We start from the raw sequence: 27,848 nt of genomic DNA, 5'->3' as shown, positions 1-27,848 counted from the left end.
AAACAGCATTCATAACCTCATGTGGGAATTCATATTTTACAGAAAACCCTAACTGAATAGCTTAATAGAAAATGAAGTATCTTTTTGAGAATTTCTTACTGGTGTTTGGTCTTAACAATAGATATTGGGACGTGGACTAACCTTCGTATTGCTCTGAATTACAATATTACATGAGAATGATGAAATGTTTTCACCCAGCTATGGGGCTCTGCCCCCATTCGCCCAGCGCTGCACCACGTGGTCGGGCAGTCACGCGCTTTCAAACAACCCGTCAGGAAGAAGAAAAACAAAACAAACCCGAGACAGAGGCGTGTGGACTCCATTGAAAAGAGGATCCTATTATTTCCAACAGGGGACCATACACGAGGTCCGAAACGTAGCGAGATGTATGCACGGGCGTCCTAAAAGTGAGTAGGACCGTTATTTATCCGTTCTGGGGGAACTTTGCTGAGCGGAGGATGTGTGTTTCCTCCGCTGCAGAGGATTAGCTGCGAAGCTAACGGTAAGGTTGTTGTTGTGTATCGGGCTTCAACTGGGACGAGGAAGGGGGCGGACGGAGGCCATACTGGTTGAGCTGCGGGTGAAATGGAAACAGGATTCTTTGGTTCCGCATAAACAAAACACACAGTTTGGGTAAAGTAATCCGCTCAACGCATTTCTTATTGTGCATTGCAGTTCATCTAGCTCCTGCTTGACGTGTTACGGTGGGGAAATGTAGCGTACGCAGCATGGTGATCTGAGATACATGTGACTGTCTAATGTCAATTCGCGCTATATAAGCCCAAATATTATTTTCCGTTGGTTTTGTTGATTATGCCCTCTTATAATTGATTGGTCGGTTTGTTCAGAAGTGGGGTTACATGTCATATTCGGGGTGAGGATGGTTGAAACCTGCACTTATTTAAGAAGATTGTCTTGTAACTTTACTTTTAAAGTGTCCAAATCACGCTGCACTTTTTTTTTTTTACAACATACTGCTATTTGATATTCGAAGAAGAACATCATTTAACCGTGTTTATGACAATAGAAGACTTAGTGGGCCAGTGAAATGTCCGACGCTGACTTTTTAAGGCAGCTCGTGCTCTCTGGAGGAACACGCCCCCCCCCAACGTGAGACACATAGACGGTGCTGCTGGGAAAAAAGGGCTCGACACTGCTAGAAATGTCCATGTGCTGCAAGTTATTTAATACACCCGAATCAGACGTATGTTTACACCGAGGACATATCTTGAGTAACGATTTATTTGTGATGAGAGATTTTTATGGGTTTCAACCTAAACAACACGATGTATAGTTTTATCAACCGATTTTGGCAGATAAACGTTTGATTTCGTGTCTCCTCTAAAGTATAAATACTAACAAATGGCACGGATTGATGTATAATCTTATGTTGTGTTGTGGTACGTAGTAGATTTGACATTAAATATATCTATCTAGGCCACGGGCATGTAGGCCTCCAACGTGTTTATCTTCTGCCTCAACCTAGATTGAAACGGGTTGTTTAGTACGCAGCAGTCGTTGGGAGTGACAGTTGTGGCGGCCATTTCCCAACGTCTGGAGGCGGCACGTTATTTCCGCTCGACCAATAGGATTGACGGATTGGGTGGGTGTTGGCACCACGGGTTAGGTTGAGGTTTGTTTTGCTTTGCTGAAGATCTGTGATGAGTGCAGAGACTGGGGAGATACTGGTGACATCTATGGAACCGTTGGTGTTGATGAAAGGTAATTTGTCATCCATACCCGCCTGTTAGATGGTGATAATGATGATGCTGAGATGTAGACGTTTGTGCACTCTGACTGTGTTTCTTCAATACAAGTGAATAAAGAGATGTTATTTTTAAAATATTTTTTATTATAAAAAATGTTTCTTCTATTTAATACTTTTTCATACTTGTTTGTGTCGTGTTATTCTACTGGAATTGTGGTTGTTGAAACACGGTTTTTAAAAAAACAAAGCTCAGTGTGCTTTCACCATCAGTGTCTGTACTAGATATATTGCGATTGCTTTTGTATCAGTGCTGGTTAAATAAAAGCATTTGCAGGCTATATCATGACCACCACATGCATCAAATTCAGGGTATTTTGAGAAGTCCCCTTTTAGTGTTTAATTGTTTTGTTATTAACTTATTATCGTAATTAAGTTGCGACCATGTTCTTGGGTGTATATAGCAAGAGGATCCATGTTCATGTTGAATCTTATTGAAATAACATGACCAAGACTATGATCTGTGTGTTCCTGTTTACAAATAGTTCTCATGAAAAGTTAAATGGCCACACTTTTATTACACACAAGGCTCTCCTGCTTTATTGATGGTGAACTTGAGATCAAGATAGACTTCCTCATAGACTTTGTCATTTAGATTCGACTGACGTGGTTGCTTGATGAGCATCGCCAGAAAAGCATTTCTTGTACTTAAAACTTCAGTATTCTTGTGTCATGTAACTTGTTGCACGCAACATCTTCAGTGTCAATGCTGGAATATTTAGCTAATTTTTGTCAATGTGGATGCGATGCGATGTTGGACTTCTCCAAGTCAGAAACAATAACAAATAAACCAGATTGAGCAAGAGGTAAAGAAAAACGTTTTATTTTTCTGTATGGTCCTTTCCATAATGTTGTTAGCTAAACAACCATCTGAGCCTGTCGGTGGCAAAAACAAGTCCTGTTAGTGGATGGCATTGGCGGTGAGGCCGCGGGTGTTTTACATCGACTGCTTAGTGTCTGCCATCTGCAGCATTCCTGCTCAAAACTTAACTAGTTTAAAAAATAGTTGTCACTTATAAACAAAAACATGGTGAAATAGAATACAATTGAGAAGATACCGAAGTTACCCTCTACGTGTACTTAACTCTGTATCGTCCCCAAATTAATCGGATCGATTGAGCTTGTTCACCTCAGACATTTTGTCCTGTCGTAGCAGGAAAAGCTCAGGTGGGGCAAAAAACATAACCATGGCTCAGATTCAGAAATGATTGCAATGCAGTGCCGCAATTAACAATGGCATTAGTTACACCTGTGTTTGACATGCCAAATGTTGCAATGTTCCCATTGCAATAGTTCTGTGACTCCCCTCAGTGTAGTTGTGTTACAGAGCTGCTGTGGATTAGACCTAGAGATCTGAAGTAAAGAATACCTATCAGTTGGGACATATACTTGATGATTGCTTCTCAAACTGAACTCATTCTCATTGGTCTGAGCTGTAGAATGTAGTATAATTGAGGTGAGCGATGGGAAGTAAGACAACACAATTAACCAACCCATCATATTTTGTTTAGCGTGTGTCTTTAAATGCTCAACAGAATTTAACCGGATAGCGGCAATAGTGCAGAACTCTGGTGCAAGGGCTGTTCAGTGAACTGTAGATAGAATTTGCACTCGTCGGCCATCTTGTTGACGGAGTGGGCTGGTCTCTCTAACCATGACTCCTCCCCATAAACACATCTTGTGATAGCTATTTAAAATGGATATCTTATCTGTCGAGTAGGACTGAGTGAAATGACTGAAGTCAGTATCATGATAAAATCACAAACTATTTTCTAATGTTGGTATATATGAGCTGTTTTTCTCTGTTATATAAGGCTAAACTTCCAACTTAAACATTTGTCTGTTTTAGTACTTATTTATAATACTTGCTTTGATCTTGTTTTTTTACTATGTCTCTTGTTTGCACTATACTATATGCTGCTGTAATCCTGTAAATGTCCCCGCTGCGGGGCTAATAAAGGATTATCTTATTTGATCTTATCTTAAATAGTCGGGTATCTCCTGCTTTTTACCCGTTAAGGAATCAGGAACCAACTGGTTTTGGTAGGTAACTCATTCCACATACGACACTGCTGATTGGCCTACTTGGATCACGTCCAATGTTGTGAGGCGAAGAATGTGAGCTGTTTGCATGAGAGTGAGTCACCACTATCCTCCTCTTGTCCTGAGCTGAACCGACAGAGGGGCGGAAACACCGGGTAGTTGGTTGTTGAAAGTATTTATTGTTATTTTTACTTTAACAAATTAATTGTAAAACGTATAATTATCACTTTTGCTTTAAGCTTTCTTTCTGCCACTTGATTAATTCATAAATCCACTTATTTGGCACACATTTTTTTTCAACTATCGCATAATACTGCAACCCCAGCCAATGCTGCAAAGAAGACAGAGCGTGTGAACATCGATACAGGAAACTGTGCGTTTGTAGAGAGACTGCATAGTCGTGACACCACATGTCAAAGTTAGTTGTCAAGGTGTGCTATAAAGAACAAAAGCACAGTTTCTAAATTGTGCAAGAAGACATTTGATATATCCAACATCTGAGCTGTAGCAGTTGACAAGGATGCAGCAGCCACAGTGCATCGTAACATAATCATAAGTCAATCAAATTACTGAGAGTGAGGGTAGTGTTGTGTTACCTTGACTGGAGGGTTGAAAGTCGGGCCTTGTTTCAGACTCAACTAAAATTGTCTCACCCTATGCACCTCTGAGACGTAAGCATGATGCTGCAAACATTCTGTCCTGTTGAGCAATGTCTGTCTTCTTCAAGCTTATATGTCTCTCGTTAGGGAACGTTTAGGTTTCTATGTATAAAATAGATTTATTTTACATTTGCCATAGAAAGGGAAACAAGAAAATCTTGTAAAGTAGGCCGGTAGAAAATCAGACATTTTAAACCCTGACCTAAGCCCACAGTTGAGACTGTTGTGACCCTAAACCAAGCACATTTCCTAAGTATACAAGCTAAAAGAAAGTATCTAATGCTGACAGGTTTCATCTCAGAACTAAGTCTGACCAAAGCCTGAGAGAGGCATTCAGCTTGAGTCTTTTGGGGCCTGTCAGGCTCTGTCATAAATATCCGGCTCTACATCACAGCCTGTGTCAGCTACTGAGCAGTGGGTTGGATTAAATTTAATTCTGCTTCTGGAACATATTCAGTGCAGCTTTGCCTGGAGAGGCGAGGAGCGTTGTGACTTGTTTTCTGCGTGTTTGTACACACAAAGGCTTTCTGTTTCCTTCTGTGATAGCAAAGAGCCTGGATCAATGCTGCTGGAGGTACTGTTGTGTTCAGGCCATATGCTTCCTCATTCTGCTTCTGTGACAAGTGACACCAGACACAGGTGCCCTGGAAGGAAGCACATATTGAGATATGATAATGATCACGATTCGTATTCAAGAGGCCGAGCTTCCAAATATATTGTTGGTCCTTAAACGGGTTTACGTGGATATTTCTGCGTATTTTCTTGTGTGCTTGCACGTTGTTTTAATGTTTGCAAATGTGTTGCTTTTACAGTCCTGGTTGTACTCGTGGTGTTGTATTGATGTGTCTTCTTGTCACTTCCTGTCTCCATGCAAAGTACTGTGAACACACGGCGACAGAGCTCTGGGGTGAGAAGTTCATTTTAGTCGGTCAGCACCCTGTGAGAGGGAAGTGATGTCGTCCCCCTGGCCTCAGAGGAGTGGGATTGGTGTACGATTGTGTGTCAGCTGTTCACTGCGGGGGGTCATGTCTCCATGCAGATTTTTTTTAGAGTTATTTGCAATGCAAAAGCAGCAAAGGGCCCAACAAATGACTCAGTAGGTGTTTAAGGAAAGCGAGAGAACGTCAAACAAGCAGAGAATGAAGGGGAGGGTGGAATTAGATTATTTAAAATGAAGTTACGGTTAAGCTCGGTGAACACAAAGCAAATCAGATGCTCTCTGAGCGACTGTGGGGAGGCGGTTGGGTGCTTTCCGAACAAATAATGGGGGCAGGGATTGGACTGCACACACAGTGTTTCTTATTCTTCTAAGAAGCTTATTCTCTCAAAGACTTCCAGCTGCTACTGGGTCGGCAGAGAGCTGCTGTGCACTTTGCTAATGGACTTGCTGGTTCAGTGTGTTGATTGAACGAAGAGCACAATGAGTGACCAGCATCCTGCAAGTCTTTGAAATGATTCGGATGTAACAAGAACCCTTAATATCAACACTCTGTTTTCTTACTTTATGTCAGAGTTGAAACCTTTAGTCGATTAATCAATTAGTCCATCAACAGAACAATAACCAGCATCTATTTTGATTTTCATAAAAGTGATTATACCATTATAACTGTGAATATTTGATGCTGTTTTATATAACAGAAAATCTTTGGGTTTTGGACTGTTAGCTGGGAAAACAAGACATTTAACACCTTGGGCTCTGCCAAACATTTTTACATTTTATATAGACTAAATGATTAATGAATTCATTGATAGAGCAGATTAATCAGTAACTTATCTAACACTAACGGTCCACTTACATTCTACGCATCTACGCACACACAACAGGTGACTACTTTGATAAAGTCCTATCACAGCGACTGACTGTCTGCCACGTGGCAAAGAGGATTTCTGCAGCCTGCCTGGTCTGGCTTTCCCGTAGTGATTAATTTACTTATTAACTGGAGTGCACTGCCAGAGCCTGTACTGCACTCTCTGCTTGTTAGAAGTTTTAAACCCAAATTGAACACAGAAAATGTTTCTTCTATCTTTGTTTTTCGATCTGATTCTCGAAACGTTGTGGTCGGGTTATGCTCATACACTATAAATCAACGAGTGGACGTTGTCACCGTGACGTCACCCGTTTGTTTGTGGGCTGCAGTTTTGAGGGCCAGAGTTTGGCATTTTGGCCACCGCCATCTTGTTTTTTGGGTCGTTGTTTACTATAATTGGAACCATAATTTACTAAATGAACATCATGCTGTGTTAAAGAAGACTTGAAATTAGCAATTGAGACCATACACTCATGTTCACAATGTTTACTGAGGGAATAGTTTAAGTGAGGAGCCATTTTCTCATAGACTTCTATATAATCACACTTCTTTTTGCAACCAGAGGAGTCGCCCCCTCATGGACATTTTAAATAATGCAGGTTCAAGGCACTTCCGCATTGCCTTCTCTTTTCAGACCTGGAGGTTGCCGCCTGGTTAATGCTCGATCAGAACTAGTTTGTGTGACGTGTTGTGTGACCGTGTTGGAAGGCTAAAGTGTTTATATTTGTTAAGAATGGCCACATTCAAAGTATAAAGCTAGTCGCCATGGAGAGGGGGGGGGGGGCAGTGCTGTTTAAATATGGGGATAATGGTGCACATTTTCAGATGGTCTCTCCTGGAAGGCATTTATAGTGTTGCTCTCAGTTGTTCCCATAAACAAGGAAAGATAAAGTCTTTAGATAATCGGGGGGGGGGGGGTTCCTGAAACTATTTGACCAACCGACAAGCAGTTCTGATGGAGTCTACTGGCAGCTCTAACCTGCCCTGACTGTTAAGCCTTGTTCACACCAAACGCGTTTAACGCGATGAACGCGGCGCGATTACATTCAAAGTCTATGTACAGACGCGTTGGACGCGATGGCGCGTTTGACGCGTCAAAACGCCGAAACGCCCCAAACGCAGAAGTTGAAATATTTGAACTGCTGCGAAAAAATCGCGTGACGCTCCAGCGCGATAGCCAATCAGCGTTGAGTTGCTCTCTCCGTCATCAGTGAAGTCCTACCGTTGCTAAATCAGAAAATAATTGCTGTAGCCGCTATGTTCACCCAGAGCTCTACGATACCTCATATCAGTAGAGACCGGACCAAACTATGTGTAGACATGTGTGCGTGTAAACCATATGGTACAAACAATGAATAGACGCTGCCGTATTTACGTCTATATGACGTTATCGTAATGTTAGCATAGCCTAGCACCGATCGATCTGAGCTTCATTGATAAAACAAGTACAAATCGGCATCATTACGTAGTTATTTCGGAGTCCCTTTTTGTCGGTTTATTGCCGTTAAATCACAGCCAAGTCAGTTTATAGTGTGTTCATACAGCTGTAGTACAGCGACGTGTGGCTCGCTAGACACAGTGAGCTCGATGAAATCCACGGAGCTCCTCTGGACTATGTTATGAACCAGACATGACGGCGTTTAGTTCCCCGTGATATCTGGGACTTCCACAACACGTACTGAGCAGAAATAGAGGCTATTTTCTACGGTTGATGGCGGACAGTTGAACAGCTTTCAGGCCGATAAGCCACGCCCCCTTTTTTGCGCGTCCAGCGCGATGGACGCGAATGAACACAAATAGTCCCCGGCGATGCCGGCGGCGCGATTCGCGCCGCGTTCAACGCGTTTGGTGTGAACGCACCTTTAGCTGTGTAGCATTGGTTACCGTGATACCCTACACTGTTTAAAAGTGAACCAGCCCCTTAGTCAAGCCCAAAGATATCTGGCTATCGACTAATGTTGCTTCATCAAACTGGCCCCAGAACGTCAGAATATATTTAGGTCATACGTCTGAAAAAAGCAGAAGTGGACAAGAGGAATAGAGGACAGATTACGATAGACTAGCGTGGCCTAGTGCCTTGTTGACTTTAGGTCCAGCTCTAGAGATTTAGGCTTAGCCCCGCCTCCCATCCAGCAGTTATCAGTAAACAGAGGGAATCCTGGAGGCAACAGTTCATTTTCAGAAGCACTGGGACATTGTTCCAATGATGTGAAGAAGCTTTGTATGTGACAAACAAAAGCCTGGCTATTGTTATTGTTCAGTAGGGCGTTTACTTGTTGGTAAGAGTATTTTTAATAACCTTAGGTAGTTACAGTTTCATTCACACTGTACTACAGTGACCTGTTTCAACCTAGCTACTGAAATCCACTCCCGATTTCAGTGAAGAGGAGGGGCGGTGAGGAATTAGCTTTTTGGACCTTCAGTGTAAGACTTTAACACTATGAAATATTACTCGTTTATACACTTATTGATGCGGCTGCATGGTAAGATAGCACAAGCACCAGAGAGGGCAGGGTGCTACATGGCTGGCAGTGAATGAAAGGACATCGATGATAAATAGTGGCAATAAAATGTTTGATGAAAATGTTTATGATTCTCAATTTACAACAACAAAACGCTGTTGTCAGCCTGCTATAGCTCCTACAACTTGTTTTTGCAGCCACACCATCTTCATTTCCTGTTCGAATTGCTCTTCATCGCGATGTGCATCTAAATTTCACCTTGCCAATTCCTGTCTGACGTCACCAGAAGACCTTTCCAACAATTAAAAATGGGTTATTATATCCTCCGCAATCATATCACTTTCAGAGAAGGCAGACTAAATGTGAATTTCCATATCTACGAACCACAAAGGAAACAAACTGTTTCTCTGTTTTGCTGCTGCCATTTACTTTCAGTTCTGGTATCATTAGCTCGCAAAGTACATTTCAGAGGAGGCAAAACGACTCTCCATCTAAATAACATTGTAAATGAGGGCGGAATAAATAATCGGTATGGATAGTCGGTATTCATCTTGCGTTTTGGTGGGAAATAAACAAACAAACTCAGCAGCTGTGGTTAAAATGGTGGTTGATTTCTTTGTTTAGACTCTATTGATTCCTCTAATTCTGCTCCTTGCACTCTCTGTTTTTTCCACAGACCTAAAGCATACCGAGAACCACACCAGACCACAACAGATCCAACCAGACCAGGTTGAGCACAAATATTGACACCCTCCCTTTCCCCTTTCCCTCAGCCTTGCGGGCTGCATCCACCAGATCGTCTCCTTTTAGCAGTAATTAATTGCTGCTAATCGAGCAACGTCAGATCTCTGGGACTGGACAGGAGACCCAGAGTATCCCCTAGCTGGAGATCTAAACTGTGCTCTGCAATGCCTCAGGTAAGAGGGCCGACAGAGGGTGGTCACACAGGTAGACGGGTTTCTTCCTGCACAAAACAAAGTGAAGTGTAAGAAAGAAGAACTTGGTATATCCGATTTTAATGTTGGTGACGATGAGGTCTGCTGCTGTTTGTTCACTTCAGTCTTTATTTATTGTGTGTTGCAGCCCAGCGTCAGTATGGAGCCTTCCTTTGCTGACGCCTTTCAGAACTACTCCTTCGCTGACCAGGCCCTCACCAGCACTGAGCTGCTCGCCACCAGCTCCGACCCAGCTTTCATGTACGAACTGGTGAGTGGTTGCACACACACACACACACACACACACACACACACACACACTCACACTCACACTCTCCGGGTCAGTGGGGGTCCCGGGCTTTGTTGATGAGCCCATCTGCAGATGGTTCCTGATGGAGCGCAGCCTCCTGCCAGAGGGAAGGGACTCAAAACAGTTTGTGTCCAGGGTGAGAGGGATTGGTTACAACTTGTATGGCCCGCCCCCAGGATCCTGGAGGCGTGGCATTCAAGGAGGGATGGCAGATTGCAGCCAATCACCTTCTTAGCAGAGCGATACCTCTAACTGGGATCTCTGTAGTTTGGAGTTTAGTTTCACTTCTACGTTCCTGTTCATACTGTCAGAAATCAGCCTTATTTTTTTTTTATGTTAACTGCTGGTGCGACTTTACATTAAAAGCTCTGCACTGGCAAATTAGCATTAGCCTTTCATTAATTGTGAAACAAACAGAAATGCAGCATCCAGGTAAACAGTTATTTTCTACCTTGCCATGTAGTGTAGTGGAAAAAGCCTCGCACCGTGTCAGCGCGGCTTGAGTGGTCACAGTCGCTCACAGCTTGGCACAAGTATCCCCACCCGTATCAACAAACAATATTAGGTTACATGTTACCCAGCACACAAGCTTCCAACAAACAGCAGAGAGGATTTCAATTCCCAGGACAGTTAGTGGCACACGGATGTTTTTTTTCTTTTTTAATTCCGTTGTATATGTAAGTAGAGTTTCAGACATGTTAACAGAAGAAAGCCAGACTCCCGATTCCACTCATATCAACATTTACAATCATGTTACAGTTTGTTTAGTCATAGTCATAGTAGAAGTCAAAATTGTGTAAATTCAGATTCCACTAGAAAAACTGTACATAAGTGCGTGCGTGCAGTCAGCTCGGCCGCCAGAGTAGCATTGAAAACAGAGAGGCCGGCGCCTAATTGTTTAGCAGCAGTGTGACATTCGACAGGCTCACATGTGGCTGATGTGAGACAGCTCACCTGTCGCCACTCACATTGTCAGCCACAGGTGTCTACCTCAATTTACTGTCCACTGTAGACTATAGTGATTAGCTGCTACGCTCTCAATTTTCTTGCACCATAGTAACACATTAATGTGGTGAATGAGTGTCATCTTCTTCAACCCTCCAGTTAGTTTTCATTGTGGACAGATATAGTTTTCTGCAAACTCTTTTAGATTATGTGAAATATGTTGTTATGGTCTTTTCTCTCTCTCTCCTAATATAGTTTTAACATACACGAACAGGGCAATTTAGCTGTGCAGTTATAGTATAATTCCTGGAAAAACTGTTTATTAATACAAATACCAGGTGAGAATGACAAATTAATATACTTCATCGCATCGGTGCATAATTATTATAACTCTGATAGCATACTGGCACTCTGGTCGGATGTGTTATGTTTTCAGGTTGTCAGTCTGTCTGGTCATGTTCTGGATCAATTTGATAAAAAACGTGGGCTTTGAAAAACTTCAATAGTGTGTCATTTTCTCCAATGCTTTTCTTCACTTCTAGCCACAATATTTGGCATGAGAGGGGCTTCCTCTTTTGTTGTCAGTTATTGCAAAATTGGTGGGGAAAAAAACAAACTCTCCTTTTACTCTTTTAACTGTTTTTTTATTGGTATATACCGTAATATCCGTTTCTGGGCCCTAAGTCCACACAATAGTTCCAGGTTGCAGTAATCAGTAATTCTTGGCTTGTGATCTTAAATGTCTTCGTGCAAGTTAACAAAATCCTTTGAATGCAATAGAACTGTAACAACAAAAAGTAAACTAAACAGAGTTAGAAATAGACCGTCTTCTAACCCGCCACCTGCTTGACTCGCCTCCATGTTTTCCTCCTCTCTGCAGGACAGAGACATAACCCACCGGCAGAGCCCCTGTCGGGACAGCATCGTGGGGGTCGAAGACGGAGGCAAGGAGGCGGAGGGCTGTGGAGACCAGCTCATGAACCTGGGCGAGTGTGAGACAGCCTGCAGCAGCCCAGCGTTCGAACAGTGGGACTCCTACTGGGAAGACGTCACCAGGTACGGGATCATTTATTTATGTGCGGTGGCTTATTTTAGATTGAGTTTAAAAACAACAGCAATTAAATCATACATTAAAAACATACTGATGAATCTAATGGAACTTAAATGGCATACTGACAACTTTTCTGAAGTTAAAGGTGGCTTACATTGCCAGTAATTGTGCTCAACATTACCTCCCTATTAGTGCAGTAACTAGCGTGGTATTAAATAGTAACAGTACAGGAGGTCGCATTCAGTGTCCACAAGATGTGTCTGTTTTTAGTTGGCAGCACATTCTTGTCTCTGAGAAAGAATCAGCTGCTCACATGAGCCGCTTAATATTGACTGGTTGTAACCAAAGTAGCCTCTTTGCTTCTGTTGTGATAGTTTTAACAAATCCCATGAAAAGACCAAAAATAACAATCAATTAATCCTATTAAGAAGTGCTGTCTTGTGTAAGCCTTATTCCTCTGTGCCATAGAGCTCCGTTATTGTCTAAAAACTATCGATAGACATCCGCGACTGCTGCACTGGCTGACATTATCCTTAATTACGACAGTCAAGGTTACTGTAGGTTATTTTGAGCCACAGCGTTGTGCTGCTGTAAATACTCACTATAGCTACAAATGTGTGTTAATGTGCAGCTGAAAATACACGAAAGCATGTCGGATGTCTATTGTTAAAAAGCCAATGAGAGGTCAGTCTGTGAATCTGTGAATGTTATGTGTTAGGACAGGTGCCTAAAGGTTTGCATAGCAGCAGAGTTCACCATCACTGACTGGTAATCGTTCAGGCAGGTCATCGTGATGTGACACAGGCAGAGGATGAATCGAGGTAGGTACTGGTTTTGCTCGAAGGGCGGCGGTGGTTTAAGAGGCCAGTAAACAGCAAAGCACCTGGCTGACGCAGGTCTCCCGAGGTCTCGGGCGCTGCTCTGTCTGTCCTATAGTTTGTGTACCTTCTCCTCTGATGGAGAGTGCCATCTGAGGACAGACGACCATTTCTCAAGACTAAAGGTGATTAAAACTGAGGCGGTATAGTGCTGCGGGCTGTTGCAGGGTTGGTCGGAATCTGCTGCTAACAGGGTTGATTGAGGTCATGTTTAAATGGAGCAGGAACAGAGGAAAGTGCTGTATCTTTTTGGCTAATGAGTGAGTCATTCTTTTACAACCTCGACTGTCCAGATTAGGCCCACGCTGCTGTTCGGTAGCTCCAACGTCTGATGGGGCGTGTTTCTGGGTCAGTAGAAGTCATATTCTCTCTGTGAGCTCTGAGGCACTGTGGTTTTATTTGTGTGTTGTGGTACTGGTAGGAACAAGTTGAACTACCTCCAGGCTCCACAATACACAAAAAACCATGTACTAAAGCCAAAATGAAAATTGCAGGCGAAATAACAAGTACAGACAGATTTGTCGCTCCAGGCGGTATGGATTTAGGCACAGATGCATCATTCAGGCGTTTCCACTTCAAAATCTGCACTTATCCCAAACACGGAGCCATTGCAGTTCTAAATAGTGTTTGTATCTAGGACTGCAACAAACACTTAGTTTTATTATTATTAATTAATCTCTCATACGTTATCCATGAATCGATCACTTAAAGAAAATACCCATTTTTCCAGAGTCTATCTTAACAATGATGAGGAACCTTTTTTGTGATGTTCAGGAGTTATTTCCTCCGTATTTAAATGAAACACAGCCAATAGTTACATTTTAAATATGAAAGCTTTGACTGTTGATACTACTGCATGTCTCTGTGCTTGGCAGATACACACGGCTGGCCAGCTGTGACATCTGGGGAGCCAAAGAGGTAGATTTCCTTGGATTAGATGACTTCTCTAGTCCCTACCAGGATGAGGACGTGATTGGTAGAACCCCAACGCTGGCTCAGCTCAACAGCGAGGATTCGCAGCCTGTATGTGAGGTGCTCTACCCACCTGCTGACCTGATGCTGCCTGCCCCTCAGCTGTGTCACAGTAGGAGAGCCTTGGTCCCTGGCCAGGGATCGGGCCCCTACTCTGCACGGCCCCCCCTAAGCTCCACATCCTCTCTCCGTCCATCCCGTAGCTTTCTCCCAGACTTTCCTGAAAGCTCCAAAAAAGCCACCAGACCTGTCCCCTCCAGCACTGAGACTATGGCCAAGAACCAGAACCTCCTTAGTCTCACGCAGGGCCACGGCCAAGCTGAAACCAAGCCCCAAGGGCGAGGAATCAAGATGGCAGCCCCGACTTCTCACGGCACTGACTTCGTGCGGAAGGCTAAAGTCCGTGTAAGTGCTGTGCATACAACTCAGCCCAACACGCCCTCCCAGACAGATTTTGACAAGTCAATTCCACCTCCACCTGTTTCCCAGCCACAAGACGAGAAGGCCTGCACTTCAGCGAGCGCACCCGTGGTGGTAGTTCCTGTTGCTGCAGCCAGTGGCTCTGCCATCCTGATGAGCTTTGAGAGGAGGGCAGAGGGGGCAGAGAGGAGGGAGATTCCTGTAGGCTGGTCTGCCACCGTGCCTCAACTGGTTGAGGCGAGCCAGGCCCTGGAGGGCAGCACCTCTGGGCCGGTCAGCAGCAGCGATAGTGTGGCGGGGGCTAGCGGCGGTGGCAGCGGCCCGGATGTCGACGTCGAGAAGAGCAAGGAGGAGGAGCACAACTACTCTCTGTTCTTAACCCGCAGCAAGCAGGCCGGCACAGCCCACTCCCAGCTGGAGGAGGAAGACGAGGAAGATGCGGAGGAGGAGGAGGAGGAGGAAGAAGACGATGAAGATGCGGAGGAGGAGGAAGGCGATGGGATTGAGATGGACGACGAAGACCACGATGAGGGTTTCGGCAGCGAGCACGAGCTGTCTGAGAATGAGGACGATGAGGAGGAGGATGAAGACTACGATGCTGACAAGGACGAAGACATGAGTGATGCCTTTTCAGAGCCAGGTAGCAGCCCGTCATCTTCACGCTTCTGGTTGTGTGTGACCAATCAATGGCGTGTCATTATTTGAGACATTGTCATTCTCTGTCTTTTCTTCTGCTCTGATTTCCTCCCCATTCGCCTGTCTTGTTGTCTCCAGGCTGTGACATGGAGCTAATGGAGGACATAAAAGGCCTGACAGCAGGAGTCTCCAGCCGGAAGAGAGGCAAGCGTCGCTACTTCTGGGAGTACAGCGAGCAGCTCACCCCCTCCAAACAGGAACGTATGCTTAAGCCGTCTGAGTGGGACAGACACACGCTGCCTAGCAACCTGTACCAGAAGAACGGGCCTCTCCATGGTATACATATACGCACGCACGTACACACGCACGTACATACAGTGTGTGTGTATATATATATATATATATATATATATATATATATATAGATACAGTATATAACACAAGCTGGCACTGTAGGATGAACTCTTCCTTATGATGTTTAGTCAAAAGCTTTTTGAGAATCTTCAAAGGAAAGACGTTTGGATTATTCTATTTTTTACATTTTATTTCACCACCTCGATCACACATCACTGCATAACGCGTATCTAATATTGCCTTTTAGTGGAGGCTGCAGTGCAAGTACTGAGTCTCTCAGTGGGACTGTGGCGGTTTGGACTTCCACAACAGCAGCTGTGCACAGCATGTTGCAGTGATACTATAGTTTAAGTGATCACATGTGGCCTTTTTAATTGCTCTGCACAAGCCTGCAAAGCATTTTTCTTGCATTCACGCCCGTATTTATTTTTATCGTTTTTGTTTCAATTTTGTCTTTGCATATGTAGAGGATGGCTTGAATTTAGATAATTTAGCAGTGGTTTCAGAAAGAAAAAGAAATCGCTTTCTTTCTTATGGAACCTGCCGGGTTCACACTGGATGTGGAAGTCAATTGTTGCGTAAGCAGTAGTCTGGCTGTTCACACAAAAAGATCATTTCTCTGCACCAGTCATCAAGCAATTCTGCTCCTCTGATTAGCTATATACAGCTAATCTCTGTGTGTGTGTGTGTGTGTGTGTGTGTGTGTGTGTGTGTGTGTGTGTGTGTGTGTGTGTGTGTGTGTGTGTCTGCTCGTCGCACTCGCTCTCTGTTTAAGTACAACTATCAAATATATGGTATAAGTACATAATGTAAAAAACACATTGACAAACGGCAGTGACGCTAGGCTATTCTAATAAATAAAGTGAATGGATTTTAAAATGTGGGTGGGGAATAGAACCTCCAGGAGAACAGCATGGAGAGAGAGTTCAAAGCGTGGGATGCATATTGTATCATTTATCAGAATGAGATCATTTATATCGTATAAGATTTATCGTTTATAGTAGATTATCAGTCCGCTTTCTAGCTTGATTCTGTCGCGGCACGCAGAGAAAATATATCACTGAAACTATTGCTTGAGATCGCAAGCCGGCCCAATTATTTTACATGAGCGCTGAAGGGACGTGGGCAGCGCTTCTTAGAAAGTTATGGTGCCTCGCGGCGCTTCCACCTCCACTATGAACCCAGCATTCGACATCCACCGCAGGTGTCCCCAACTGTGACTGAATGCTCTAAAAGAATATTCAGTGAAAAGTGAATAAGTATTTATTCTACCTTAGCACTTAAAGAGGAGGAATAAACAGGAGTTTTGGTTTAAAAAATGGAAATGGAAACTGCATTAGCTGGCACACATACTTGTGAGACATTGAAATGGATGCGAGGGTCCTCTCTAATGCCTCCTCTCATTGGTTGTCATGAAGGGAAGTACATGCTGAAGAAGTCTCGCCGCACAGACGTGGAAGACCTGACCCCCAATCCACGCAAGCTGCTGCAGATCGGCACCGAGCTCCGTAAACTGAACAAGGTGATCAGCGACTTGACGCCCGTCAGTGAACTGCCGCTGACGGCACGACCCCGGTCGCGCAAGGAGAAGAACAAGCTGGCATCCAGGTAATGCATGCATGTACTGTACGTACACACACACCAGAGTAGCACGGACCTTCTTTTACAATCACACTATCGCCCTGTTGGTTAACTCCACTCGTCTGTTGTTTATCGTAGAGCTTGTCGTTTAAAAAAGAAGGCCCAGTACGAAGCAAACAAGGTGAAGCTCTGGGGACTCAGCACAGAATACGGTACGTTGCTTACGACACAGTTTTTACACCTTGATAAAGTTCTTTGTCAAATGTATTTCACTAAATCTACCTGCATCTACTTTTAAGCTTTGTCACATTCAAAATTGACCATCAGATCGTTGAAAATGACCAAACCAGGGTGCTATCACCAACTGTTCCTGAGTGTGTTGACGGTTTGTCGGTGCTTAGTTGTGTGCTCCACCATGTGCCCTCCTGTAGATCGGCTGCTCTTTGTGATCAATGCCATCAAGGAGGAGATAGTCGCCCGAGTGGAGGACGCTTCTCCGCGTCCGACCAACATGGCCGACACTCTGGATCATCTCATCCAGGAGACGCTCGGTGAGAATTGAAGAGCGGGACGACAGCTGACAGACATAACTGGCAGTAACTTGTGAAAGATTAATTCCACACATTAAATGTACTTGAAATTACATTCAATTGAAATGACTTGTATCATTATGAAATTCCAACACTGAGAGGTTAAAAGCTATTTATTTGAAGATTCAAAGATGAAAGAACATATAATAAAATATGCATAACTTAATGGAAGCCAATTTTTTTTTTAACGGTGTTGAATACTGAATTAAAGTTGATTTAAAATATGTTGTATACAGAAAAAAGGTTCAGAAAACAACAAATTACAAAACTCTGTCAAATACATTTGATAATGAAATATGGTTTAAACTATGATATCATTCAGAATTAGATTACACATAATCAAAAGTTAAATTTAACTTTTATGAAAGTGGTAAAAAGAAAAGAAATAAAATAGCTAGTAGTAAGACAGCATTTAACTTAATCACTTCTGAATGTGTCTTACTGCAGTGGCATCACCTGTTGCTGGGCAGACTTCAGATTTCGTCAACAAGATCTTGGAGAACACGGGACGCGGCGATCCCACCGGCGGACTGGTCGGCCTGCGAGTCCCGACCTCCAAAATCTAGACAAACTGCGGTCCACTGAGAGCAGTGGACTCAATATTACCACCGTGCTGTCCCATTGTAACTATGCTCCCTGCTGCATGCCCCCCTCCAACCCAGAGTACATACACATTGTTAGTCACACAAACACACATACCACTCCCTGTGTGTATGTATGTGTGCTTGTTTTAGCCATGCACCTGTATGGCATATACCTTAGCTTACTGTCTCTGCACACTGTCCGCAGAATCAGTGCGTCTCTGTCTCCCAACCCATCGCCAGCATCTGTTGGGAAAGCGCCTCTTAAAGCAAGGGATGGTTAGGTGTATAGCTAATGGCACGTCCTAAATCCACTGGTGACTATTAGATGTGTTTAACATAGTGTTTTGTAGGGTCGATTCTGTTGGAGGTCTGCTTCCAGGGCTGATACAGAGACAGTCACACGAGTGTAACCACTGGAATACTTTCACACAGTTTATTTGAGGTTGTAATGATAGAGGAGGAATTGTCACTCGTCAGACACCGGCAAAGGTTGTAAAAAGTTCCAGTTATCGTTTCCTTGAAGAGGCTCACCTTACGTGGCAACAAAAATGAACTCCAGGATGTTAACTTGACCCGCTCAGAAAAATAACTTTGACGAAAACATCTTTGGTTGCCAAGACAGCTGCAGAGAAGAAAAAAAACAAAAGAGAAGAGAAGAAAGCTGCTCCGAGGCGTTTCGGGGTGGCAAGGAAGTATTTTGTATTGAAGGCCTAAATATGTTCATGCCAGCCCCGGTTTGCCAGTCAGGTCTGCTGCTGTTAAAATGTAGGAGTTCACTTTTAGCAAAATATGGCTCGAAACAAAAAAAGCAATAGAAGCTTAAAGTCGAAATTCGACTTAAGCGACTAAGCGACAGACATCCTGCTGGGCTGATGGAGGAAGCTTAATGCCTCATTTTGACTACGTTAACTCAAACAGCAGGAGGCGGAGGAAGTACATGTAGTTTGGTGCTTTTGGCCTTGTGCTGGTTATAACTGGACCGGGTGAAACGGGCATTTTGCCAGAATGGGAGCAGACTGTGAGGAAGAAGATGACAAACAGTGATCCATCTCCTCTAAGGAAACTGTACATAAAAGTGTCTCCCAGTGAAAAACGGCACTGGCTCCCCTTTTTGTACAGTAGAGATGACCAGGTGTGTTCATACTAGTGTTTGATCAGAGTTCTATTCATTGTGCCTTGTATATGTATGTGTGTGTTTCTGTAAGTCTGAGTGAGTGCATGAGAGGGACTGAACGAGAAGAGGTGATTGGTCAGAACTCCCCGAGGTCCAGCCAAGGAGAGGACAGCTTTACACTGAGGGAGATTGTTGGTGAATGCGAGGAGGGAGACAACTGTGGGTTTTTTCGTGTGTTTTTCAGTTGTCTAAATATCTTCTGAATGTACAAAAAATAAGTGGAAGCTCTCGTTGCGTCATGCCACAGAGTCTGTGTATATAGGAGGGCTCTGCAATTGATTACTTTTGGCTTTTGGTACTCTGTCTTTTAGGGATCGGGGGAGGGTTAACAGATATTTTCGTTTAGAGTTACAAAAAAAATATTTGCACACTATATTTTGATTGTTTTTTGTACCAAAGACACATGCAACGAAATGGCGACCAGCCAGTTAAAGTAAGGTTTTGCACAGCTTAACTGACGCCGTAATGAATGTAAGAAATGTGGGAGGGTCAGGGAACTTCATAGAACTGTGAAATTAGCTTGGGTCCAATTCTGTACAGAAAAGGAACATTCAGTCATTTTTTTTGAATAATCTGAACATTTACTCCATCTGTGGGCTTCTCCAGTAGATGTGTTGCTTAGCAAGCACTTCATTCCTGAACCGGTTCCTCCCTCCACATGCTAATTGTTTTTATGGCGCTATCTAGGACAAAAACCAGGAGCGCTAGTAGATAAGCTATGTTACATTTTTGTTCTGTCAAAATGTCACCAACAATAACCAAAACGTTTATTTCCTGGTGTCACTTGTTTGATTTCTGTATGGAGATGAGGTCTAGTCCATCAACAAAATATTAACTGAATTGTGTTTTAAAGTACTGTATATAGAAACATTAATGCTATATCTGTCAATGGTGAAATGCCACTTTTCATGACATTTGATTAATTTTTAAGCATGACACATTTCTACATCCTATCCGAGTAAGTTAGAGAAAAAAAAACACAAAACCCCCCCAAAAAAAAAAAAAAAAAAACTTGTTATATTTTTGTACTTAAGCTGCCTGCTATCTTTCCTGTTGGTTTGGAAGTAATTGTTGAGCGGAGAGAAGGAGATGAGGACGAAAAGAGGAGAACGGTCTTAATTAAAGAGCAACCAGTTGATCTGAGACTTTGATATATAAACCGGCGCCTGACCCTTTCGCTATCATTTACTGGCTGAGGGATTTACAGAGAATCGGGACTGGATTTATTTGAAACGCAATGCAACAAAGCCACGGACTAGTTTGAGTGGTCTCTAAAGAGAATGAGCACCTGCTGTCCTTAGCAAGGACTGGGGCATGTCCAGATAAGCAAGAAAGTCAGAGGACAACAGCGTGGAGACGTGAGGGCAGTTGCTGCGTGAAAGCCAAAGCCATTTGAGTGTTTCCCAGATTGATCTGGATTCAGCATTGTGAACCCGATTTTTATATCCTGGGATTGGCATTGCTGCCTTTTTAAGGTTGCATTTTGGATTTTTTTTTCGCCTGGCTTTACCTTCAGTCCTCAAGCTCACATCCTTCCTGACCAGTCACAGCCGCAAAGAAAAAAACAAGAGGAGAACGGTCTTAAAGACCAAAGTTTGACCAAAACATGCAGAGTTACATTTATCAGGCCACAGATTGGCAGCATGTCCAACCTTTAGAAATGCATGATGCCTGCATGCTTGTTTTCCTGCTGCCTCCTCAGCGGAAATGCCGCTGTTCCCAGGCATTGTAAAATTCAAACAGAGTTCTATCTGGTAGCAGGCGAATACAAACAAAAGAATTCTTGTTTGACGAGGCTGAATTCAGGTTAGTTTGAAGTGAAGAATGTACTCCTTCACAGAGTGAACTCTGATGTCTGGTGATGGCGATGCAGAGCTGTGGTCTCTCTGTATTGTGTGATTGAATAACAGCCGGTGCTGCATATATATATTTTTTACAAATTTCTGTTCCGTCTAAAAAGGGAGAAATGGTGCTTTTTTCTGAAACTAGAATGACGAGTATCCATGATTCTTATTTGAATTCTTAGTGCTAGTTGTAGCCTAATGACTTGCTCCTCCTACCGTCCATAGCTATTTTCTTAGTAGTGGTTCATTTTTGTAAATAGACTATAAGTTGATATGTAACTTCTAAATGTTAGACATATGTATAGAATACTCTTATCCTATATGTTTGAAAACAAACGCACTTTGTCCAAAAAAAAGAAAAAGAAAAAACAACAACAAAAAGAAAGCATTTTTTTCTTCCATTTGCTGCTAAAAGGCCAGGTGTGAATGCTGCAAGTGTACTTGATGACTACTTGCTCGGAAAGGTCTATTGCCTGACTTGGCTAGGTCTATAAACTACCAGGGAATAGGTGTGCGGTCTAAACGTTTCTGTAGCCATGTGATGATAAGAGGTGCTGTATGAGCATGTATCATTGCTTGGCTTTGGGAAGCCCAGACAGGATAGATTTATTTCCTGGTCAGGAACCATGAGGATGGTGTGTTTGTGGTCTTAAAAGAAAAAAAAAAAAAAAAAAAGAGAGAAACAAAAGGGTTTCGTTTCCAGGGCCCCTACGTTGATCCTGATGCCGACCCCTTTGGCGTCATGATTCTTTTGCCTTCAGTAGAGGTTTCCTATGGAAAAATGTATTCTGCTTTGGCTTCCTCTTCAGGGTGATGTACAGTGAAGACACATTTCTCCAGAGAGCTATATTGTTATCATTTGTAAACTGATTTCTACTTGTGACTTAATGAGGAGGGGGTTTAGCCCAGAGCGGCCAGGAAGAGCCCGTTTGAAAGATGCTGTTCCGGGCCGCCTTGGGGGAGGTTACTATATCACTGTACTGTATGGCAAGCCAGTTACAAATGGAGGCTCAATCCGGACACTTATTGCCTTTTTGAACGTTTCACTTACACACAAAACAAAAATATCTACTTGGCAGACATGTCAGTTGCCAAGGGGTGTGCCTGAGGTTTATGACATTGTTCTGCCAATATATTGTCAACAACAACAAAACAATTCAGCTTCATTGGCTCAAAACAACCTTGACTGAAGTAGCAGACGTGGTGAAATCTGTGTGAAAAATGGCTTCAAAAAGCTGAACTCCTTGTGCCCAGTCGTATCCTTTGGGACGACATTTGAAGCGTTTTTTTCAACTACAATTTTACCCAGGTCTGGTAGGGGGTCAACAGGGGTTAAAGAGCCGCTTGTTGGCCAATAGTAGACCAGCTCAGCGGAGTGCGTGTGTGTGTGTGTGCGTGCGTGCGTGCGTGTGTGTGTGTGTGTGTGTGTTTTGTAGACGATCACGAAGCTGATTCAAGATAGAATCCTCACAGGTTTTTACATTTAACATGACAGGCGCAAGCTGTGCAACTTTACATTTAGACCAGAAGACTCTGTGGCATTTTAACAGTAAAGGAAATGAGTGAAAAATCCTCGCCAGTAAAACTATTCCTTATTCTTTTTATTTCTGATGATATAAATCCTATACAGTCAACTATTAAGCTAATAGTGTGTGTGCTCCTCTTGTCCAATAAATGCTAAGTGGATCCATAAAGCTCTTCTTCAGCAAATCAGGGTAATAGTTTTCTTCTATCTGACATATGTGAGGAAATATATAATCAAAAGAAAATATATTTATGTATTCCAATTATTGTCGCCATTCTTTACTCTGTACAAAATATTTTGTGCGTGTGTGTGTGTTATGACTTGTCAATGTCAATCAATATAGTGCAATGCTCGCTACACAAACTTAAAAAAACGGCCAACAGACTTGTCTCAATAATTCATCGGTATTCAAACATACACAACCTGCAACAATTATCCTCTCACAAAGGATTTGACTCTGATTTCCCGCCGTGATCCAACTGAGGTTTGTCACATGGTGCTGATTACTTTCCCAAGAAATCATCCAATAATAAAAATGGCATCTGTATTAGATCCACTCACACAGATAACATGTGATTATTGTTCTCAATAACTGTCATCCGACCAGACTTCCCCTCCTGATCATTTGCATTGAACTGTCCGTGTTGGACCAATCGGAGGAACATTGTTACTCTGAACAACAGTAGAATGGTGATTTCTGTATTATTGAGCTGTGTGGTCGCTATTGTTAGGTGTACCAATATTTCTTTTGTAAAAGTCAGACTCTTTGATTTGATACCATTGCCCAAAGTCACAGAGGATCTTTATTCCATCTGAGAGGCACAAAAACATTCACCACAACTGCAAAATAAATGCATACATTTTTTGCAGTTATTTGTTAACAACTACAACAACCAATACGACAATCTGTAAGATGAGCATTACCAAATATTATTGTCTCAATAAATTGGGTTAGTAAAAACAAAATACTAAAATAACTTCACCTCCTGCTGGCTGTGATGTCAGATCTCAGAGTCTGGTTTTGAGTTTCTTTCGGGGCATTTCAAATGTTTCCTGTCTTGTTCGGACCCGTGTGGGCTACCCTGCTTGTCAAAAACACCTCATCTTCAGAGGCTGTATACTCACTAACCTGCACATTTTTCCCAGTGTGTTTTAGAAACGTACAGAAATGTCCTCTGTGACAAAACAAACAAACCTGCAGCAGGAATAACATTCCTGCATGACGATTTCCTGCATAGCACTGAGAGAATCAAGTCCCGTCTGGATTTCTTTGCAGATAGGGAAATAATTTGACCAATCAATGGAAAGCGTCTCCATTGTTACTGCACTCTGAGTCAAATTATTTCCTACCTGCTGCTATTGAATGAGCACAAAGAGACGTCCGTTTTTGGTTTAGAGTGTCCATGACGAAATTCAAGTATTTAATTTCCACACACCCTGGTTTTTTTTTTTTCTCACACCTTTTTCCTACAACAGTCAAAATACCAAGAGTGTTACTCACCTTGCACTTGGTTTTTGAATATGATGCCTGCTGAACCAGGTGCCTTAATCAAATATATGAGAACACAAATCTGCACCTTCTGTCAGTCTGAAGGGGATTCCCGAACAAGGGGCTGGGTTTCCCAAACCTAAACTTGAAGTACACAAATTAAATGAAAAACCTAATTTTAATCCCAAATCAATATATTTTGTATAACAGTCGGCCTTAAACGGCAGACATGCTGATTGTCGTGTCGGCATAGGATTTACCTTTTAACGTATAACTGAAGAACAACATCAATGTAAACTCTAAATTGATGTTGTTTTGGGAAACCTGGTTCCGTTTTGAACTCTTTCTCTGCCCACTACGCCACGTTATTGTGTTTTCTGTATTGGCTGCTGCTGCTATCACTGCTGGTGTGTCCGTGTAGAGAAGAGCAAACGTCCACTGTGTCTGAGGCAGAGGGAGACTTGGGCCTGCTTTTTACCTTGTCAATTGAATTGCATTCTGTGGTTTTGACATGGAGCACCGTGTTGCCGCCTCTTGAGACCTTTTTCGAGAAAAAGAAAACGACAAAAAAAAAAGAAAAGAGCATAAAACAGAACTTTCCGTTTCTTAACTTTGCTATTATAAAGTGCCAGACCATCCGTGAAGTCAGTGTTGGCACTGAGTCACAGGTTGCGAATGAAGCGACAAACTGAGCATGGAGGTAAACTGTGGTGCTAATCTGTCAGTGGCTGGGTGCTAACATGGCTGTGTTAAAAAGCTGTTTTAGCCATATTATTCCTTCTGTCGACGACTCTAGTCAGTCTTGTGTTTCTGACTGCTGCACTGCTGATATAGCGAGGTATAACTCTGTTGCTGCTGCTTTGCTGATGAATGTAGACTAGTCTTCCTCAGCAGGATCATAAAGACAGACGTGAGTGTCTGGTTGAGCTTTTCCTGGTGTGCTACTTCCTGTTAGACTTTTGTTTGGATACAGAGGGAGACTCTTGTCATCAGGATCCAGAAAGTTAATGAATGTCGTATCTTTATATGGCGCTGTCCTGCTTGTATGTTTAAACCTTTTTATTTTTATTTTATTAATATTATGGTTTGATATTTATGCTCTGACTCTGTCAAAAGTTGCATGTTAGAATTTTTTTCTCCCTAAATTATATTTTGTTGCGTATTTTTCCCGACCCCAGTGTTCGTACCATTTCTTTGATATTTATTTGTTTTGTCCTGTAAATTAACATGTAAGGAGACAATTTGTTGAAACTCGACTTAATAGCTTTTCCACTGAAGCAGGTTTTACCAGGAGTCCCAGACTTCACATGAGGTTCATAGACACGAATCAAAGTCACAATGAAATATATATATATATATATATATATAACCTCATCATTTAGATTTGTTTTCAATCCAGCACTCGAGATGGTTATAATATGACATATAAATTGTTATAAATTCATTAATTTAAACTTGCAATACATCACAAAAATACTTTGTATAATTACATAAAGATACCACACATAGCGGCTTCAGTTATTGCCTTCTTCAGTATCCTATAACTTCATACTCTCGCATTACGTTCTGCCCTAAAGCCAGTGAAAGGAAGCAAGATGCTGTCAGAGCTGCAGTTTCAGTGTGACTTTGATTAAGCGTCGTCTGTGAAGCCCATGAAGCGTTCTGTCATTGAAGGTTTGAGGCGGTCAGACGGGGACGGTAGAGCCCCAAACCAGACTCACCGAGTTGGCAAAGAGAACCTCTCCTTGACACAACTCTTTTTTTGTCATGACATGAGGTTCGGGTGCTCCACAGCCTTGAAGCTCGGGTTAGGAGTCGGCTCGCCTGCTCTCTCTGTCTTTGGTGGGGGAAAATGTAAGCATTTGATCAGTTTTCTGGGAAAACTTTACCACTGCACCAGAGATGTTTTGCCACCCTTCTGGGTGCTTTTATTTTTTCAGAAGGGCTTTGGTTCGCAGTTGTCTTGTCAGGGAGCTCCTGATATTAGCCAGGGGCCACTAAAGGCTGGTGGGCAGAGACTCCTCATCCTCCCCTGCAATGAATGATTGGGGGAGGAGAGTCATTTCCTCTTCTGCAGACTGATCTTATTGAAGCAAACGGCAACAACCCACCCTTGATAATACAAACAATCCCCTCTTTCCATATCTACACACGTCGTCATACAATACTGCAGTAATTTACATCTCCTTCCAGATTTGCCAAAATGCATGGAGAGAGACATTTCACAAACAGCACATGTTTATCCTAAAGCATATGCTCTGTTTCTTTTTTTCATTTTTTTTTCTTCAATTTTTATAATCAAGACAGACCGTGAAAAGATTTTATAGTAAAATCCATGCAGAGGATGTGGGAGGTATCGGTCATTCTGAGCTCCACAGCTACATGCCATTGTTATGATGCTTCTGGTTGTGTATGGTCACCAATTTGACTAGATCAACAGCATGGGATCTTTCTGTAGTTAGTCCTGTGTGTGTGTGTGTTCCTCTCCCCAGTCTCACTAGGAAGGCTGTACTTCATTGCTAAGTGCTCTATAATAGATCTCTTGGTGATTTTAATTTCTTTAACAAGCAAAACCTGCAGAAAGTGTATCCTGCTGAAACTAACTTCATCCTCTCTTTAGCAATGACGTCTATATTTGTAGTTCACATATATGCCTGTTCGAATACAATATCTTGACAGTTGTTATATTTATGTTGTGTAATAAATGTTGTGCTGGGTTTTTACTTTTGTTTTATCTCACTTTTGTTTTGTTTCACATTGTTTTTTCTTTTCTTTTCTTGGATGCACAGTGGGTGGCTTTATGCACAGGCATGGAAATCTAAAATATGTTGGGTTTTTTTTGGGTTTGTACTACTGTAACAACTCATTCAGTTTCAGAACTTCTGACAGTTTTGTCTCCGGCTGCTTGACATCCTGCAGACACCTGCCCGGAATCTCTGTTGTGTTATTGTGCCTCTCTCGTTTTCTTTCTTATTTTGTAAACCATTCTTTCTCTGTTGTATCAGCCGAGAGTTGGTACCACAGCTCTACTTGTAACCACAATAGTCTGATTATGTTTATTGATTTTAATATCAAAATAATAAAACCATTAGCACCCCCATCCTTAATCTTGTGTGTTTAATTGGGTCATGTAACTATGTGCACATTGGGTTTAGGATCACTGATTTGTGCAAATATTTTAATTTAGTTTTCATAGTATTAGCAAAAAAACAACAACACAGGTTCTCTCATTCCTCTTAACTTTTATCTATATGTCTAACAAGATAATATAGGTTTAAGGAAGTGACAAAATACAGGGACGCTATTCCTATTATTGTTTGACACCCTGTTGGAGATTTCAGGCCGAAGTCTATTCATTTCTACTGAAGATGTTTACGGGTCAGAAATCTATAGTTTCCTTTCTAGAAAAGGCTCATTATTTCCTAAAATAACTTTTTTTAGCAGGTGATACTTGGAAGAAGGGAAATATAATTTGGTGCTCTTGTAAGTATTTATGACATTAGGATAGTATATGTGGGATTGACCTAACATAAACCTCAGTGCCAACCTTCATCATAGTGAAAGAACCGGTCACCCAGTGTAACGCTGGGGCTCACCGAGTAAAGGTCTGTGGCACAGAGGGATAAGCTATTTCAGAGTTTTAGACAATACCCGTTAGTAGGTTTAATTCACTGTTGGTTTGGGTCTCTGGGACATTACATAATATCACCAGACTTACCACACCAAATACGGTATGGCTGCCTGTATGAATAACTGTGCCACATATATTTGGGAGGGTGTTAAAACCATAGCGCCAACTACCTCAACCAGAGGCTGCAACCAG

General features: G+C 42.5%; 1 protein-coding gene across 1 annotated transcript; it reads left to right on the top strand.

The window, feature by feature from the left end:
* Positions 1 to 285: 285 nt before the first annotated feature.
* Positions 286 to 27,125, top strand: crebrf (creb3 regulatory factor). The gene is made up of 10 exons (XM_079171805.1): positions 286 to 407; positions 9,414 to 9,654; positions 9,821 to 9,943; positions 11,808 to 11,983; positions 13,732 to 14,888; positions 15,023 to 15,220; positions 16,657 to 16,846; positions 16,958 to 17,031; positions 17,251 to 17,370; positions 17,857 to 27,125. The coding sequence occupies exons 2-10, from the start codon at positions 9,646 to 9,648 to the stop codon at positions 17,973 to 17,975; spliced, it is 2,166 nt and encodes a 721-aa protein (XP_079027931.1). The 5' UTR covers positions 286 to 407; positions 9,414 to 9,645; the 3' UTR covers positions 17,976 to 27,125.
* Positions 27,126 to 27,848: the final 723 nt, after the last annotated feature.

This window comes from Pholis gunnellus (assembly GCF_910591455.1).
Source record: "Pholis gunnellus genome assembly, chromosome: 13".
Taxonomy (NCBI): Eukaryota; Metazoa; Chordata; class Actinopteri; order Perciformes; family Pholidae; genus Pholis; species Pholis gunnellus.
The sequence above is the reverse complement of the archived record's forward strand: the minus strand, read 5'-3'. Positions and strand labels throughout refer to the sequence as shown.